We start from the raw sequence: 18,384 nt of genomic DNA on the forward strand, positions 1-18,384 counted from the left end.
AGGTGGTGGGTTCAAGTGCTAGTCTTTCAGATGAGACGAAAAACCGAGGTCCCTTCGTGTACACTACATTGGGGTGTGCACGTTAAAGATCCCACGATTGACAAAAGGGTCTTTCCTGGCAAAATTGTATAGGCATAGATAAAAAAAAAAGTCCATCAAATACCCGTGGCCGTGGGACTTGGAATAAAGTTAAAAAAAAATTCCATCTCACACGGCATTAAGTCTCAATGCGCCACTAATAGTCAGAATGTTGACCCTGGGCGTTAAATGGAAGAAGAAGAAGAAGATTGCTTTGCCAAAATTTCAATCAATTTAATTGAAAACAATCACAGATACTGTCAGGCTTTTACACAAAGTACAAACACCCTTCCATTTGAACGCTCACCAAACGGGAACAGTTACATCCTAGGTGCCCTCCGTAAAGAGCGAGCAATTTTCAAAGAATTTATTTTTGCGTGGTTTATCTTACCCCTGAGCCATCGTGAACCCATGTGATCCAGTTTCCCTTTTTCACAATGTAGTCGTCAGTTAGTAATTTGCATGCGACTCGCTGTGAGCTTATCTGCAATAGCACGTTATTTAAAGTACCTCTGACTATGCACGAAACAAACGGCTGTAGTTCACAAGTACTCTAGCGATGGCTTTTGACTGTTCAGAGGAACTGGCGATAGATATAAACCGTCTGCTACGAGAACCATGACCTTGCGTGACCCTGCTTCTGGGCTTTTCTTTTTTCAAACTTTCAAAACTTCGAATTGTACTGATCTTGTCTTGATGAAAAAAGAATTCTTTTATGATTTAAGAATGTTTGTTTAACAAACTGTCAATTTATTATTTAGATTTTAAAAGTTAGTTCTAACGCCAAAACGCACCACGGTCCGATTGTCTGAGAGATAATCCGCAAAATTAATTCTTTGAAAATTGCTCGCTCTTTAATTAGGGCACCTAGGATGTTCCCGTTTGGTGAGCGTTCAAATGGAAGGGTGTGAACTGTTTGTACTGTGTGTAAAAGCCTGACAGTATCTGTGATGGTTTAAGGGAGGCTTACTGTGCCTTTTACTTGGCTGGTGCATTCATTGTTAAAATTATTTTTTCTCTCATCGAGGGAGATAACTGTGTAATTCCTGACATTTGTCCAACCTTTCTTTCCTTCTTTCTATATATATCAATTAACCTGATGATTTGTTCTTATTTCTCAAAAGAAAAACAAGTCGCGTGAGGCGAAATTACTACATTTAGTCAAGCTGTGGAACTCACAGAATGAAACTGAACGTAGTCCGCCGCTAGTGCAAAAGGCAGTGAAAGTGACGAGCCTGTTTGGCGCGGTAGCGATTGCGCTGTGCTTTACTGTACCTCTCTTCGTTTTAACTTTCTGAGCGTGTTTTTAATCCAAACATATCATATCTATATGTTTTTGGAATCAGGAACCGACAAGGAATAAGATGATCTAGTTTTTAAATCGATTTTGGAAATTTAATTTTGATCATAATTTTTATATTTTTAATTTTCAGAGCTTGTTTTTAATCCAAATATAACATATGTATATGTTTTTGGAATCAGAAAATGACGAAGAATAAGATGAAATTGTTTTTAGAAGTTTCCGATTTTTAATGACCAAACTCACTCATTAGTTTTTAAGCCACCAAGCTGAAATGCAATACCAAACCCCGGCCTTCGCCGAAGATTGCTTTGCCAAAATTTCAATCAATTTAATTGAAAAATGAGGGTGTGACAGTGCCGCCTCCACTTTTACAAAAAGCCGGATATGACGTCATCAAAGGTATTTATCGAAAAAAAGAAAAAAACGCCCGGGGATATCATACCCAGGAACTCTCATGTCAAATTTCATAAAGATCGGCCCAGTAGTTTAGTCTGAATCGCTACACACACACACACACACATACACCACGACCCTCGTCTCGATTCCCCCCTCTATGTTAAAACATTTAGTCAAAACTTGACTAAATGTAGAAAGTAAAATCAACCTCTATCAATTTCAATTTTTTCACACACAAAAAAAAGAGAAAAGTATGTTAGTAGTTACAAACACACACACACACACAGATAAATTTACACACACAAGAGAGAGAGAGGGAAATTACTTGCCAAGTAGGTACTCCAAAATCACTTTCCTCAATTCCTAGTCTAGTAGTTGATTTTTTTTTTTTTTAACTTTACCTGATGGAACAAACTAATTATTAGGTACACGGAGCCCAAATTAAGGAGAGAGAAAAAGAAATCGGAGAAAGAACAGCTAGTTGCTGGCAGACAAAGAATTCATAATAATTATACATAGATATTCTGTCATGAAAACCTTGTGTTTCGAAGCTAGCCATTTTCTCAATCACTGAATCAGTGCCAAGTGGTTATCCTTGAATCTGCAGTTTAATCATCTGACATTACATTTAACTTAAGACTCAGTGTTATTTGTGTTCACTTGTACACTTGCCTGGCTGTTGTTACTGTTAATGTTATTATGCATTGTGTATTACAGAACTTACCCTCGTGCATATGAAACGTCTGGCTACGACTTCTCGGCACTGCCTAAAAGCCTTGACTGGAGAAATGTGAATGGAGTTAACTACGCTAGCACCACCCGTAATCAGCATATACCCCAATGTGAGTTTGTGAAACACCTACTTTTGAGGGATTGGTATTTTTCTGACTGCTTGGAACATCTGATTGGTGACAGTTTTGAGTTAGAAAAAGAGAAACAATTTCAATGAGCTCTAAATGATATATATTGTAACAAAAACTATACTCAGAGCTCCAGTGGACCAAGAAATGTATTAAAAGCACTAAGGTTTCCAGTGCACTTTCTTTCATTAACATTTCAAATCAATCTGTGTGTGAAAATGTAATCTGATATGGTAGGTTTTTTTTTAGTCCTTTTTCAGTTAAAAAGTTATGGCACCTTTGCTATATTTTTACTTTTCTTTCTTCTTGGAACAGACTGTGGTTCATGTTGGGCAATGGGTTCCACCAGTGCACTGGCTGACAGAATCAACATCAAGAGGAAAGGTGCCTGGCCGTCCACCTACCTGGCCGTCCAGGACGTCATTGACTGTGGTAACGCTGGGTCATGTGAAGGGGGAGATGACACAGGTGTTTACGAGTACGCCCACACCAATGGAATCCCTGATGAAACTTGCAACAACTACCAGGCTAAAGATCAGAGTGAGTTTTTTGTGTGTGTTTTTTAAAGGTAGTACACCGATGAAAAACTATGTAGAATCTCCCCAAGAGTGAGGGAGTTATTAATATTATGTCACCTCATAACAGGAATACTTTATAATAAGTGTTGAAATGCTGATTTATTCAAATTGGATACAGCTTGGTTTGAGTTGCATTTTCAGACTGTAATTTCTTTACGCTGCGCCTTCTCCGCCACTGTTGATTTTCGTCCTACCTTTTGCCCTTGAGAAGACACCATGTTTCACGCGCTTTTGCTAGAGGGACAGATTTGAAACCGACCAAGTAAGCTACAGAGTTTGGTTTGAGGGTTGAATAGATGAAAAAACACACAAAGAATGACTTAGTATCCGTGTTATAGCACTGTATATTTCAAATTTAATACTGCGTTACTGTTAGGTGGTCTTCTCAGTCAGTGTATGTTCTCCAATTGACAGGGTGTGTACGCTGTGCTATTATGCGTTTTAGCCCCGTAAAGCACAGAACATGCATGCGTTTGCCTGATTACAATAATGACCTCCTGAGGTATTTATCTGCTTGGAATAATGTGTAACAATTAGAAATAAAGAAAATATGAAGAAGAACGGAATTGGGATTCCTAAGAGAAGAGAGCTGACATCAATAACCATCGATAACCACTCGCCGATTTCAACTCATTTGTTTTGAGCAAATCATAGGGGTATCTAAATTACAGCACAGCGAATGTCCCTTGAACTTTTTTTTAGGTCCAAATCGTCAGACAACTTTCCCAAAATGGCTCCTTAGGAGTACTATAGTATCTTTAAATATTATTAGATATGTTCGTTTTCTTCTTTTGTCACCGTTTACAGGTATGGTGACAACAAAGGAGTCCCTGATGAAACGTGCTAGAACTTACCTGGATTATTGTGAGATCTTTGTTTTAATTTTATCAAAAGACAACGAAAATGACAATTCTATTTTTCAACGGTAACAAGAATAAGCATAGATATGCTTTTTTGCATGTGGCCCTCGCCCTAAAGAAGGACTAATCTACTTTTACTACAACTACTAGAGGGAATGAGAGTGCAGCACATTTGCATGATAAATAACCTTATTCCCCCCTCTGCTTCTTTACCTCTGTAAACTTGTAGGGCTAGTTATTTTTCGATAAACACCCAGCAACCAAACAAATCACGAGCCAGCAACAGCCTGAATCCTCGATAGCGCAATGGGCTGAGAAGCTGTTCTGTGTCGGTACTACTTTTGCGACTGAAAAGTTCCGAACGCTCTAATGTACGAAGTATACATTTCTGGAGCAAACAATACAAACATACCGCATTTGAATTAACAACTACAGGCTTGAACACATGAATCTCCATATAAAATCCATGAGTTCGCTTGTTTTCTGTATCTAGATCTGCCGTGCAGAAACGTTCAACACAAGCAAATTCCCAAGGCCATCAGTAGGCTACATGTAGTGTATTTGTTGTTTTAGTGATAATGTAGTGATAAACATCTAGGACTGTTTTCAGCATTGTTGATAACATGTTCTGTTTGATTAAGGGTATTCAGCTGGTATTTCCTTGTTTTTTACTACCTATTTTATTCATGTTTTTATTACTTAGTTAGTGGAAGAATCTTTTGTAATGTATGTTTGATGGTGTATGCTTTTAATTAAGCGTTGTTGACTATGAATGTAGATGTAAATGCTTGTATAACTGTGTTTTAATTTTAAATGTGTCAAGCGCAAAGAGCATAATTGTAAAGTTATGATGTTGCGCTATATAAATGCTTATTTATTATTATTATTATTATAAGGCAAGTAACTCTCGCACTTTGTCTAACGACAAGAGTAGTTCCCCTTTCAATTTCTTTTCACTCAGTTTCTTCGACAACAGATTGCAATCCGACGGTCAGTTTTCAACAATATTTCATTTTATAAACAGATCACACGCAACCAAATGCACACATCTCATCAATTTAAAGAACATAAAGCGTTTTCATACACTATTTTCCCCAGAAAACTGAACTTCATACAGTTTTTAACGTTGGAACACGAGTGCAAAGGTTCATCTGCTAGTCCCATTTGACGAAAGAACATTATCCTAAGCGATACCAAAACATGAACAGAACACACAATATCTGCCTTTACCGCCACAGCAGAATAACATTATTTTGTGAACAGGGAAACTGACAAGAAGTGTTAACAGAATGGAATGATTTGCACGGAACTATACAACCGCTCATTAATCGATCGCCTGCGCAGGTTGACTGGTTGAGTGAATATGATTCGATCAAACTTTGGCACAAAAACTCCTCTTTTCTTTGAATTACTGAAGAAAGGAGGAATAAAGAGGTTACACATCTCGTCTCAGTGATTATTAAAAATAATGGTCTCAGTTCGCGGTCATGAAAAAGCTCTCTGAAGCTCGCATTTTTCATGATCCGCTAACTTCGACCATTATTTTTAATAATCACTGAGACTCGCCATGTAACCTCTACTTCCACCTGTACTGTACAACGGATTTCACTCTTTGTATTTGTCTAAATTTCAGAATGCATGCCATTCAACCGCTGTGGCAGCTGCACGCCTGAGAAGTGCTACTCCATCTCCAACTACACACTGTTCAAGGTGGCCGACTATGGCGCCTGCTCAGGCAGAGAGAAAATGATGGCCGAGCTTTACCACAATGGGCCAATCAGGTAAAATCTATAGTAGATGTATCATTTAATTTCATTTCATTCTTTATAAAAATGTCCCATTGCCGGGAAGTTCACAATGCTTCCTCCAAGTAAAAAATCAGGTAGAATCTACAGTAGATGTCTCATTTAGTTTAATTTTTTTTTTTTTTTTTTTTTTTTTTATATCCTCAGTTGCATGCAGGTTTGCTACTACAATTATTTTTTGCCTTTTTTTTGTTTTTGCGTGGCTTGGAGCAAACCTTCTTCATAGGTCTTTTCTTTTCTCGGTCAAATGTGTACATTTTTAAATCAACAAACTTTATCAGTAAACTAATATGTTTAAATAAATAAAAATAATCATAACATAAATTTATTCCTAATGTTCAGCTCAGTTTCCAATAATACACCCAAATCTAACTTTTTCCCATATTTAAATTTTCCAATGGTCATTTTGGTAATTAAAATACAATAATTCACAAAATAAATATAATCATTTTTCAAACTTTCCCTATTTATTTCTTTATTGTCCCATTGCCGGGACGTTCACAATGTTTCCTCCAAGTGGAGAGCTATAGCAGCAGCAAAAATCTTGCTGGCAATTGTGTTTAAGTGTAGTCTGCAACTACCTGCATTTCTGTCAGAAAGACCCGAGGCCCTTTACATGCCATGACCGTGACACAGGGTTGGAACGTGTATACCATATCTGAGTCAAAACATAAAGTCGAACCATGTCTGTCCTGGCCTGAATTTGTACCTGTCACCTTAGGATCAAAAGCCCAGTGCTTTTCCACCTGAGCTATTTGACACCAAATGGTCATGATGTGAATGTTCTCGAGATTTCAGTTCTTATGGTAGCTAAGGTCATGCAAACAACTACCGTAAAATCCCTAGCATAAGCCCACCATCTAGCAAACGCCCACCCCCCACTTTGGGCCAAAAGTTGTGCACAGGGGTAACTACCTAGCAAACGCCCACCCTGCTTTTTTCAAAGAGACTATAGGCTCACTTTCACTAGGATTTGTGCAGACTGTTCTAAAAGTCATCTTTTTCCCCTTCTTTACCTTTTCGTGTTTCTTTCCTTTTTTGACTCACATGCGAAGCAAAAGTGAGTCTATGTACTCACCCGAGTCGTCCGTCCGTCCGTCCGTCCGTCCGTCCGGACGTCCGTCCGTCCGTCCGGAAAACTTTAACGTTGGATATTTCTTGGACACTATTCAGTCTATCAGTACCAAATTTGGCAAGATGGTGTATGATGACAAGGCCCCAAAAAACATACATAGCATCTTGACCTTGCTTCAAGGTCAAGGTCGCAGGGGCCATAAATGTTGTCTAAAAAACAGCTATTTTTCACATTTTTCCCATTTTCTCTGAAGTTTTTGAGATTGAATACCTCACCTATATATGATATATAGGGCAAAGTAAGCCCCATCTTTTGATACCAGTTTGGTTTACCTTGCTTCAAGGTCAAGGTCACAGGAGCTCTTCAAAGTTGGATTGTATACATATTTTGAAGTGACCTTGACCCTGAACTATGGAAGATAACTGTTTCAAACTTAAAAATTATGTGGGGCACATGTTATACTTTCATCATGAGACACATTTGTTCACATATGATCAAGGTCAAGGTCACTTTGACCCTTATGAAATGTGACCAAAATAAGGTAGTGAACTACTAAAAGTGACCATATCTCATGGTAGAAAGAGCCAATAAGCACCATTGTACTTCCTATGTCTTGAATTAACAGCTTTGTGTTGCATGACCTTGGATGACCTTGACCTTGGTCAAGGTCATGTAAAGGTCAAGGTCAAGCATGTGAGTCGTATGGGCTTTGCCCTTCTTGTTCTTATTCTTTGTCCCCTCTCCTCACTCCCACCCATCGTTCATGTTTTTTCGAGTTTCTCTTCTCTTTTTTTTCCTAAGTTTGTGGGTTTTTCTTTCTCAGAAAGATTGGGCCTTTTGAAGACAAAATCCAAGTTCAGTTAACGTTTCATTTCCAAAGACGATCGTGTAATTTCTTCCCTGTACAGAAAGAAAGGGCTTCATTGGTGTTGACATTTCGACATTTCATCGAGTTTCTTTTTCCCAGAATTGTGTTGTTATTGTTTGTCCTTGCAAAGGTCTGGCGATTTTCTTTTTACTTTATAAATTTACAGTGGAGTCCGGGTACAACGAATCTCAAGGGAGATACATTTTAGTTCGTTATATCAGTAATTCGCTGTAGAGTTTTCAACCCTAAATGGCCTTAAGACAAGTTTTCCCACTCACCTTCAAATGATCGTCCCATCGATCTTTCCTTGGAGAGTACAATCTCTGCATATTTTCAACAGCTTCATAACATAATCCATAGAGGCATAGTTCAAATGTTCACTTTACTGTCACAATTTTAGATGTAAAATTTAAAAAATGGTGTAAAAGCATGTACATATGTACATTCTGATCAATCTCCGATTTCATGGTGTCCACCAGTTCTGGTGCATGTACTACCCTGGCCAAGTTTCCTCTCAAGACATCAAAGAGACCGCCCCATAGGTTAAACTCCCCATAGGTTAAACTCGGTCACTGACCCGGGAGTGACCCGGGGGCAGGAAGTGTTTCCTCTCGCATAAAGGGGAACCACCTCTCATAGCTAAAACTGGGTCAATGACCCCTGGGAAGAAGGTCACAGTGTCTATAAACAAGGCCACCCAGCTATCACAATGGACCTGCCTTTGATCTGGTCTCACACGCAGATCGTTGTAGCCTTGTGACTTTTTAGAGCACAGTCATAGCTTAGCAGCTGATTGGAATAGTGAAAACACAGCGGCGGTGGCTGTTCCGTGCACCTCTTGCTGTTTGTTCAGAGTTCGCTCATCATGCGATGTGCACTTGTGTTTGTGTATTTTTGTCTTTGGAGACAGTTATTGACATCAGTTCGTTGTAGCCTTGTGACTTTCAGAGACAAAACGGCTCTGGGGCGATGAAAACGTGTTTGTTATAAGAGGGGTTCGTTATGCAAATGAGTTCAAAAGGTTCGTTGTAGCTGGAAAGTAACAAGTAAGAAATAGAAGGCTGTCTGCCGGGAAATCAATGGCAGTTCGTTAAAAGCGGGATTTCGTTATACCCAGGTTCGTTATAGCTGGACTCCACTGTATATGAATGACTATGCTCGGGTTGTTTTCAGAAGAGCCAGTCCTTTTCTCTCTCTCTCTCTCTCTCTCTCTCTCTCTCTCTCTCTCTCTCTCTCTCTCTCTCTCTCTCTCTCTCATGGTTGGCCTTCTTTGCCTCAAAGTCCTTTTTCTTTCTTTTTTCCTTCACTTCTACTCACACGACCTAACTTACATGCTTTCGGGGTTTGTATTCACTCAATTACACGGTTGAGCACAAAACTTACTTTGTGCAAAGGGGTCTATCCCTAGCAAACGCCCACCCCCCAATTTTGCCCTAAATCTGTGCACAGGGGGGGTGGGCTTATGCTAGGGATTTTACGGTAATGGTACTATTCAACTTTATATGTAATAAAAAAAAACACACACACTGCTTTGTATCTTGAATGCATGTGTTTTTTGAAAAAGGACAAATGTAATGTGTTCTAACCCAATCTTTCCTAAAACACCAGTCCATGGCTGGATATTTTTATTGTCCACTGTTGTACATCTTGTCTTTGCCTTGCCTGTATGCATTTCTTTGTTTGTATTTTGTCCTTAATGTATTATTCTGAACAGTTCTTGAATTTGTTTCAGTTGTGGCATCCAGGCAACAAACACCTTTGAGAATTACACAGGAGGAGTGTACACAGAGTACATTCAGACCCCTGGGGTAAGTGTGTCAGTACACATGCGTGTATGTGTGCATGTTTACAAATGCATGTACACACAGCCAGTTAGACAACCAGGGATGTTGTTTGCTGTTGGCAAAACGCTGACGGTGAAACTCTTTTCAGATCACCTAAAACTTTGGTGTCATTTCGGTAGATCTGTCAAACTTTTGTTCAAATCACCTAAAACCCAAGTACGGTAAATACAGGGTTCGTACAGGTCATGGAAAACCTGGAAAGTCATGGAATTTGATTTTTAATTTTCCAGGCCTGGAAAGTCATGGAATTTCAATTCAAGCCATGGAAAGTCATGGAATTTAACAAAAATAAAAAATAAAAAATAAATGAACCTTTAGCACGCCAGCGGCGATTTTCGTCGCCCAGCCATTTCCCCCCCCTCCCCCCTTTGCCAGCCAGCAGCGATTTGCGTCGCCAGCACAAGGCTTGTTCGTATGACCAACTTCTCGTTCGTATTTGCATACGAGAATAACGGTATTATTAACGGCACTTGAGCCAAAGCGAGGCTCACTTCCTTCCGTTATCTCGTCGTGTCGTCTGCGCTGCATTTGAGTTGGTTTCGTCGAAGTTTTCTGCTTTTGTTTTTGCATCGATAATGTACTTTAGCGCTTCGACAAGCAAGATGGAGGATGATGAGTTTGAAACTTTCTTTCGAGTTGTTTCTTGACAACAAAAAGTATGCGGAATTGGAACAAATTGGGGCGGGGATGTAGCTCAGTCGGTAGCGCGCTGGATTTGTATCCAGTTGGCCGCTGTCAGCGTGAGTTCGTCCCCACGTTCGGCGAGAGATTTATTTCTCAGAGTCAACTTTGTGTGCAGACTCTCCTCGGTGTCCGAACACCTCCGAGTGTACACGCAAGCACAAGACCAAGTGCGCACGAAAAAGATCCTGTAATCCATGTCAGAGTTCGGTGGGTTATAGAAACACGAAAATACCCAGCATGTTTCCTCCGAAAACGGCGTATGGCTGCCTAAATGGCGGGGTAAAAAACGGTCATACATGTAAAATTCCACTCGTGCAAAAAACACGAGTGTACATGGGAGTTTCAGCCCACTAACGCAGAAGAAGAAGAAGGAACGAATTACCGAGGAAGATCTTCGCATGAACTGTGTATCACGGTGAAAAAAATGACAGTTCGTCAAGTCACAGTTACGAAATGGAATTTACGAAAGTGCAGATGGATACAAACAGTGGCTGGTCCAGTTTAGTGAAATGACAGGACCAGCAAACATTACCGATAATCTGACTGCGTAGCAAATGCTTGACTTGCTTGTCGAAGAGACACTGCGTAGATACTGACTCAATTTCAGTGCAAAGCAAGCCAGTGTCAAAACTGGCAGTGACAAGACGTAAAAAGTTTGCGTGTTCGGAAATGGCGACATGTGGATCTAGTCATGAAAAATGTTATTGAGGCTCATGGAAAGTCATGGAATTTTGTTTCTAAAAACCAGTGGGGACCCTGTAATTAGTGTCCTTGTCTGATGCTTCACACTTGAGACTAGTAGATAAAGTAAAGACCATGGCTGATTAACCTAAGAGACCAGAACCAGAGTGCGATTGCTTTTTGACTCACATGCGAAGCAAAAGTGAGTCTATGTACTCACCCGAGTCGTCCGTCCGTTCGGAAAACTTTAACGTTGGATATTTCTTGGACACTATTCAGTCTATCAGTACCAAATTTGGCAAGATGGTGTATGATGACAAGGCCCCAAAAAACATACATAGCATCTTGACCTTGCTTCAAGGTCAAGGTCGCAGGGGCCATAAATGTTGTCTAAAAAACAGCTATTTTTCCCATTTTCTCTGAAGTTTTTGAGATTGAATACCTCACCTATATATGATATATAGGGCAAAGTAAGTCCCATCTTTTGATACCAGTTTGGTTTACCTTGCTTCAAGGTCAAGGTCACAGGAGCTCTTCAAAGTTGGATTGTATACATATTTTGAAGTGACCTTGACCCTGAACTATGGAAGATAACTGTTTCAAACTTAAAAATTATGTGGGGCACATGTTATGCTTTCATCATGAGACACATTTGGTCACATATGATCAAGGTCAAGGTCACTTTGACCCTTATGAAATGTGACCAAAATAAGGTAGTGAACCACTAAAAGTGACCATATCTCATGGTAGAAAGAGCCAATAAGCACCATTGTACTTCCTATGTCTTGAATTAACAGCTTTGTGTTGCATGACCTTGGATGACCTTGACCTTGGGTCAAGGTCACATGTATTTTGGTAGGAAAAATGTGTAAAGCAGTTCTTAGTGTATGATGTCATTGCTAGGTTTAGGTCATGTCAAGGTCAAGCATGTGAGTCGTATGGGCTTTGCCCTTCTTGTTTTTTTTTTTTACTGAACTCATTTGACACGCATGTTAGTTACGAAACAAATTCAACAGAAAATCCTATTCTGCACAGAAAGTAGCCAGACTGTTGAATTTTGGTACAGGTTTAAGCAGGGCTACACGTTTTCGGTTCTCGTCGGAAATCCGTTTTTTTTTAAAACCGAAAAATCCGGTTTCTTAAAGTAAAACTTTGTTCTTTGTCCCTACAGGATGATAAAAAAAAAAGCCTCAGCGTCTGGGGGGCGCCGCCGTGGAACCTGGCCTTTCAGGTTTTTCACTTTTTGGGGGTGTTAGCCCTGTTTAAGTGGAAGGATGTTCTTATACCATGAAAAAGTCTGGACAGATCTGTGGTGACTGACATGGTGGGTTACGTGAGAAGCACAGTACCTTTAAGCTACAGATGACTGTGACAAAAAAACCATTTTCGTCCGGTACCTTAAAGCTACAGATGAATGTGACAAAAATAATTTTCCTCTACAGATCAACCACATCATCTCCGTGGCTGGCTGGGGGGTGGCGAGTGATGGCACCGAGTACTGGATCGTGCGCAACAGCTGGGGACAACCATGGGTCAGTTATCTCTCTTCTTCTAGCTCTCACCTGTATTCATTGCACATACAGTGGCACCCCCTTGTCTTTTTGTTTGTTTTTTGGGTTTTTTTGCTTAACGCCCAGTCCACCACGAAGGGTGATATCAGGGCGGTGCTGCTTTGACATTTAATGTGCGCCACACACATGACAGAAGTCGCAGCACAGGCTTCATGTCTCACCCAGTCACATTATTCTGACACCGGACCAACCAGTCCTAGCACTAACCCCATAATGCCAGACGCCAGGCGGAGCAGCCACTAGATTGCCAATTTTAAAGTCAGGTATGACCCGGCCGGGGTTCGAACCCACAACCTCCCGCTCACGGGGCAGACGCCTTACCACTAGGCCACCGTGTTGCGGTAACCCCCTTGTTAAGACTCTCCATTTAAGACCTCCCTTTTAAAAACCCTTCTTCTTCAGATTTTCCATTCATAATGTCTGTAAACTTACCTTCACTTAAGGTTCCCTCCTTTTTCAAGAGCTGATTTTCTTCCCAAAAAATGTAGGTCTTGAAGGGGGGGGGGGGGGGTTCCACTGTATTGATTTCATTGAGGAAAATTTGCTATTGGACAGCCATGAAATAACAAGAGGCGAAGCCTTCAAGGCTCACGTAAGAAATCGACAAACAGTAACACAAACTCAATCACTCCGTCACACATACACACATACACATACACACACACACACACAGTAAGCATAGGTGACACTGTGCAAGAAAGCGAGACACTAGATCTAGATCTGTCTGTCTGCATGTAGCCTACTTACAGGGACACGACTGCCAACTAGTCTCGGCCCGCTCAAAATAACAATGACCGAGACTTTCAGTAATTCCTTCGCGTGACGTCTAACCCTCTTACGTCATAATGTGACGTCTTCAAATGATGAAATGTTAAAGTTTCTACCACAGACATACACACGCACACACACACACACACACGCACGCACAGACAGACAAAGTTACGATCGCATAGGCTACACTTACGTGAGCCAAAAACAAAACAAAAGAAAGCAGACTTGCACAGGCTACAGCTTCTGCAAAGTGAAAATGTTTTCCTTTTTACATTTAGTCAAGTTCTGACTAAATGTTTTAACATAGAGGGGGAATCGAGACGAGGGTCGTGGTGTATGTGTGAGTGTGTGTCTGCGTGTGTGTGTGTAGAGCGATTCAGACCAAACTACTGGATCGATCTTTATGAAACTTTACATGAGAGTTCCTGGGAATGATATCCCCGGACGTTTTTTTCGTTTTTTCGATACAAAATAATATCTACATTTTGATTGTTGAAGCATCACAATGTGATTTGTGCTTTTTTTGTGTAAAAAATTGATAACTAGCAAGTATATTTGAATGAACATGGTTTGCAACAACCTATAGGCTAAATTAAACAACCTAACTTTCGAAAAATGGTTTGATTTCAACCCTCAAAACCAATAAAAACAAAGACACTCAAAGTCTGTGAAATAACATTTACATGGGTGCATGTGGGACCACAAAACTTTGGTCATTAAAAATCTGAAAATTGTAAAAAAAAAATGAATGTTTTATAAAACGATCCAAATTTACGTTCATCTTATTCTTCATCATTTTCTGATTCCAAAAACATATAAATATGTTATATTTGGATTAAAAACAAGCTCTGAAAATTAAAAATATACAAATTATGATCAAAATAAAATTTTCGAAATCAATTTAAAAAACACTTTTATCTTATTCCTTGTCGGTTCCTGATTCCAAAAACATATAGATATGATATGTTTGGATTAAAAACACGCTCAGAAAGTTAAAACGAAGAGAAGTACAGAAAAGCGTGCTATCCTTCTCAGCGCAACTACTACCCCGCTCTTCTTGTCAATTTCACTGCCTTTGCCACGAGCGGTGGACTGACAATGCTACGAGTATACGGTCTTGCTAAAAAATTGCATTGCGTTCAGTTTCATTCTGTGAGTTCGACAGCTTGACTAAATGTCTTATTTTTGCCTTACACGACTTGTTTGTTGTTGTTGGTGCACGATATTGACTTAATTTGATATAGAAATGATTTTAGTTTGTGTTACATATTCTAGTTGTATCTGTTATTTCAGTATAACGTTTGCATGTTTCACAGTTTTTCCCCTAAAATCTATAGATTAAAACAATTCAAGAATGGTTTAAGGCTAGTTCATGATAATATTTGTTACAGTGTAAATACTCATTATGAAAGGCCATGCATGTCTTGATAGTTCCTAAACTTGTTAGTGTTTTTAGCTCAGTGGTGCATTTTTCTTGTATGTGCAAGTAATACATTGATTATTTCTTTGCTGACAGGGTGAGCAAGGCTGGGCTAAGCTGGTGACCAGTCTGTACAAGGGTGGCAAGGGTAATTTCTACAACCTGGGTGTGGAGACTGACTGTCACTATGGTGACCCCATTGTTCCGAGCGAATAGACTGGTCAGCTCGTTAATTTAAACAGTGCTTTATTCATTTGCATAATCATCAGTTTTTATTATTAGCCACCTTGAATGGTCTTTCTTTTGATTAGTCGTTAATAGTCTTTTTTGCTCAGAAATGTCCTGCGAAGCTTTTTGAGGTCGGAACCGTTTCTTTTCTTTATGTACATGTGCGTTTCTTTTTTGTCATGAACCTTTGTGGTCTGGATGTGTGAGAAATTCATGGATGCATGTGACTATGCAGGAAGCGTTAATTTCAGCTTTATGATAAGACTGCCAGAAAAAATACAGATCTGAAGCAAAACTCCATGCAGAGTTTTTGGGTCTCACATGCACCCATGTAAATGTTATTTCACAGTCTTTGAGTGTCTTTGTTTTTATTGGTTTTGAGGGTTGAAATCAAACCATTTTTCAAAAGTTAGGTTGTTTAATTTAGCCTATAGGTTGTTGCAAACCATGTTCATTCAAATATACTTGCTAGCTATCAATTTTTTACAAAAGAAAGCACAAATCACATTGTGATGCTTCAACAATCAAAATGTAGATATTATTTTTATCCTTATTGATTTATTTATGAACAAGCTCAATTGTGTGAGCTGCCTATTTTTATCACTGACTGTTCCCTTTGCATCCAACTCCAACTCCAGAAATTCTGGTTATTCAGAACTCCACAACGCAGTCAGTAAAAAGATGGCGTTTGATTTCAGACACACCTCGTTCTCGCTTTAGCTTTAAATTCTCTGAAAAGGTGGAATTATCTTGTTTATGTACTCGAGTGGCATGCCAGAATATCTGTGATCAGGCCATATTTGTGTGCATTGACGTCTTAATTGATCTGATATCAACATTTTTACTGTGTACAGAAAAGGACCAGATTGAATCTCAAACAGTCTGTCATATCTGTCAAAGGCATGCATCTTTGTTGTTTTTTATGTTGCAAGTGCAGTCAAACCTGTCTTTAATGACCACCCCAGGACCCAACCAGAAGTGGTCATTATAAACGTAATGGGCTAGGTGGTTGTTATGAAGGGGGCTGGGCCGCTATTGCGCGGGTCCGCTATTGCGCGGGTCCGCTATTGCGCGAATCTAACCCTAACCCTAATCCTAACCATAACCCTAAAGATTCGCGCAATAGCGGCCCCGCGCAATAGCGGGCCGAACCCGTTATGAAGAGATGTTTGGATACTATTTTCAGATTTTGGCAGTCTGTTGTTGAGAAAAAAATAAAAAAAGAACATTCCAGCAGCATGTATCACTTTGCACTTCTTGATTATTGGCCTGTGATACTAAATTTCCGCTCAGGATCTACAGATATTAAATTTAAAACATTTTGTTTGCATATCTGTAATCTCACTGAGTATGCAATGTCCATTATACACTGTGACCTTCTAAAGATTCTTTTCAATTACCACTGTTCAGTTGTTGTTTTGTTTTACCTTCCCCATCAAAGCATATTATGAGCTTTTTTTGTGTACATGTACCTTTAAGTTGAAACATTTACAAACTACCAAATGCACTTGTCATGTGTTTCATAACATTATTTTCATGTTGGTTTAGGTGTTGTTAATTGATATGCAAAAGGGCAAAGTCTCAAAAACATTTTTAAAGGTACTGAACTTGTCAAATCCTGGGGCTTTTAGTCATACCTCAGGCAGCTATCCGTTAGAAGAACTACCAAGTTTCATTGACTTGCACCCAAAGAGTCAAGAACTGCAATTTTTTTACGAATTAATTTCGTACTCGGACCCGGCTGGTCTTGACCTATTTTTGGATCTAAATTTAGATCAGGTAGATTACCACATCATGCACAAAAAGACACGTCACTAGCAAACTATGTCAGACGTCATCATGAGTTTGTGTAAAACAAAATGGAGGCCGGAATCACTCGGTTGAATCGAACTCCGACCAAACACCACGTAATAACTAGGTTAATTTATGCACTCGCGTGAACAAGAAACTGTCGAGCTTCACAGATGTCGTCGTTGGGTAGTTTTGGGTTTGTTTTACTACCATAGGAGGATTTTTGAACTGTAAATGCACTCAGCTGCAACAAAAACGCAAAACGAAGGCTGTGAACTGCACTGTGCCTTTAATGTTTGTTTTTGAGGTTTTCTGATAGTTAGGCCAAAAAAAAAAAATAGGTGTGGTTACGGTAACATTGCCAAAAAAAATAGGGTAGGTAGGTAGGCAATCACTTTCTTTTTTTTAACTTTTTTTTCTAATGTGTACAAATTAAACCTACTTGACAGGGAAATAAGTGTGCGACTCGGGCGCTTTCGCTTTCATTGCGTTTTTTGCACTGGTTTTTTTTTTTTTTTTTTTTTTTTTTTTTTGACAAATGTAATAAAAAGTTATAGGATCGGCCCCTAAAAATAGGGTAGGTCGGGTTACCGTAACCACACCTATTTTTTTTTTAGGCCTTATGTTTATAAATGTGTCTGTTGTTTTTTGTTTTGTATCTTACATTAAACAAGTGCAATCTAACACACAGAGAAAAACAGCAACAAAGAGAAGGAATACATTCATTATAACATGGAATAACAATTATGAAACCATTTGTCAGGGGAGAAAAAAAAAAAATTGGCATGGTAAGGTATGTTTGAAAGAAGGTTGATGTCTTTGATGTTGGATATTTCTAATTGATAATCTGAATGCAGGTAATATTTTGTTTATTTCATATACATATTTAATCAAATACAATACAATGCAATACCTGCACAACTTTATTCTCTGGGTTAAATTATGACAACATTAAGCACTTTCATATATAACACTTCCACAATCAATATCATATACCTAAAGGCACATTCATCACATTCAGGCATGCAGGTGGTTTTTTTTCCTTCTAGGGGTGTTGTTGTTTTATTGTTTGTTCCATACCGTTTTTACTCCACAACAACGAAAATTGCCGATGCATTTTGATGTGTTGTGGTACGATGAACATTTGTCTTGCCTTAGAAAACATTTGGTACAGAAGTTTACTGCTCACATAGTGCCTCATGCTCATTTTTTGAGGTTTGTTCTTTGTGGCACATAGTTTTAATTGTTTCACTTACAGATTTATCAATAAAAGGAAAAGATTTTAAACTGGAAAGAGTTCTGAGGGCTGCATGATTAGAGTGCATGTCTTATTTCTGCAAAAAAAACTAAAACAAAAAAAACCATATATTACTGAATCTTACACAACATGAATTTCCCCTTTAAGTACACAAGTTTATAAATTCTACACTGGCCTTCAATAAAAAAAAAAGTAGGCAGATGCTTTTGAGGGCAGATCTTTCTGATGAGGCTGTTTATTGTAAAACCAGATTGAGTTTCCATAAGGTAGTGTCTATACAGTGGAACCTACAACACGGCCACACGGCCACACA

General features: G+C 39.2%; 2 protein-coding genes across 2 annotated transcripts in view; one reads left to right on the forward strand and one right to left on the reverse strand.

Annotated features, from left to right (window-relative positions):
* Positions 1–18,100, forward strand: part of LOC138967757 (cathepsin Z-like) — a 21,769-nt gene extending 3,669 nt beyond the window's left edge. Inside the window, exons 2-7 of the mRNA XM_070340416.1 lie at positions 2,495–2,619; positions 2,953–3,177; positions 5,709–5,856; positions 9,556–9,631; positions 12,475–12,564; positions 14,891–18,100. Of these exons, the coding sequence (XP_070196517.1) occupies positions 2,495–2,619; positions 2,953–3,177; positions 5,709–5,856; positions 9,556–9,631; positions 12,475–12,564; positions 14,891–15,010 (784 nt within the window). The 3' untranslated portion in view covers positions 15,011–18,100. The remainder of the gene's footprint in view (positions 1–2,494; positions 2,620–2,952; positions 3,178–5,708; positions 5,857–9,555; positions 9,632–12,474; positions 12,565–14,890) is intronic.
* Positions 1–18,384, reverse strand: part of LOC138967794 (uncharacterized) — a 48,777-nt gene that overhangs the window by 16,848 nt on the left and 13,545 nt on the right. The gene's annotated exons all lie outside the window — the stretch shown is intronic.

This window comes from Littorina saxatilis, linkage group LG1, assembly GCF_037325665.1.
Source record: "Littorina saxatilis isolate snail1 linkage group LG1, US_GU_Lsax_2.0, whole genome shotgun sequence".
Lineage (NCBI taxonomy): Eukaryota > Metazoa > Mollusca > Gastropoda > Littorinimorpha > Littorinidae > Littorina > Littorina saxatilis.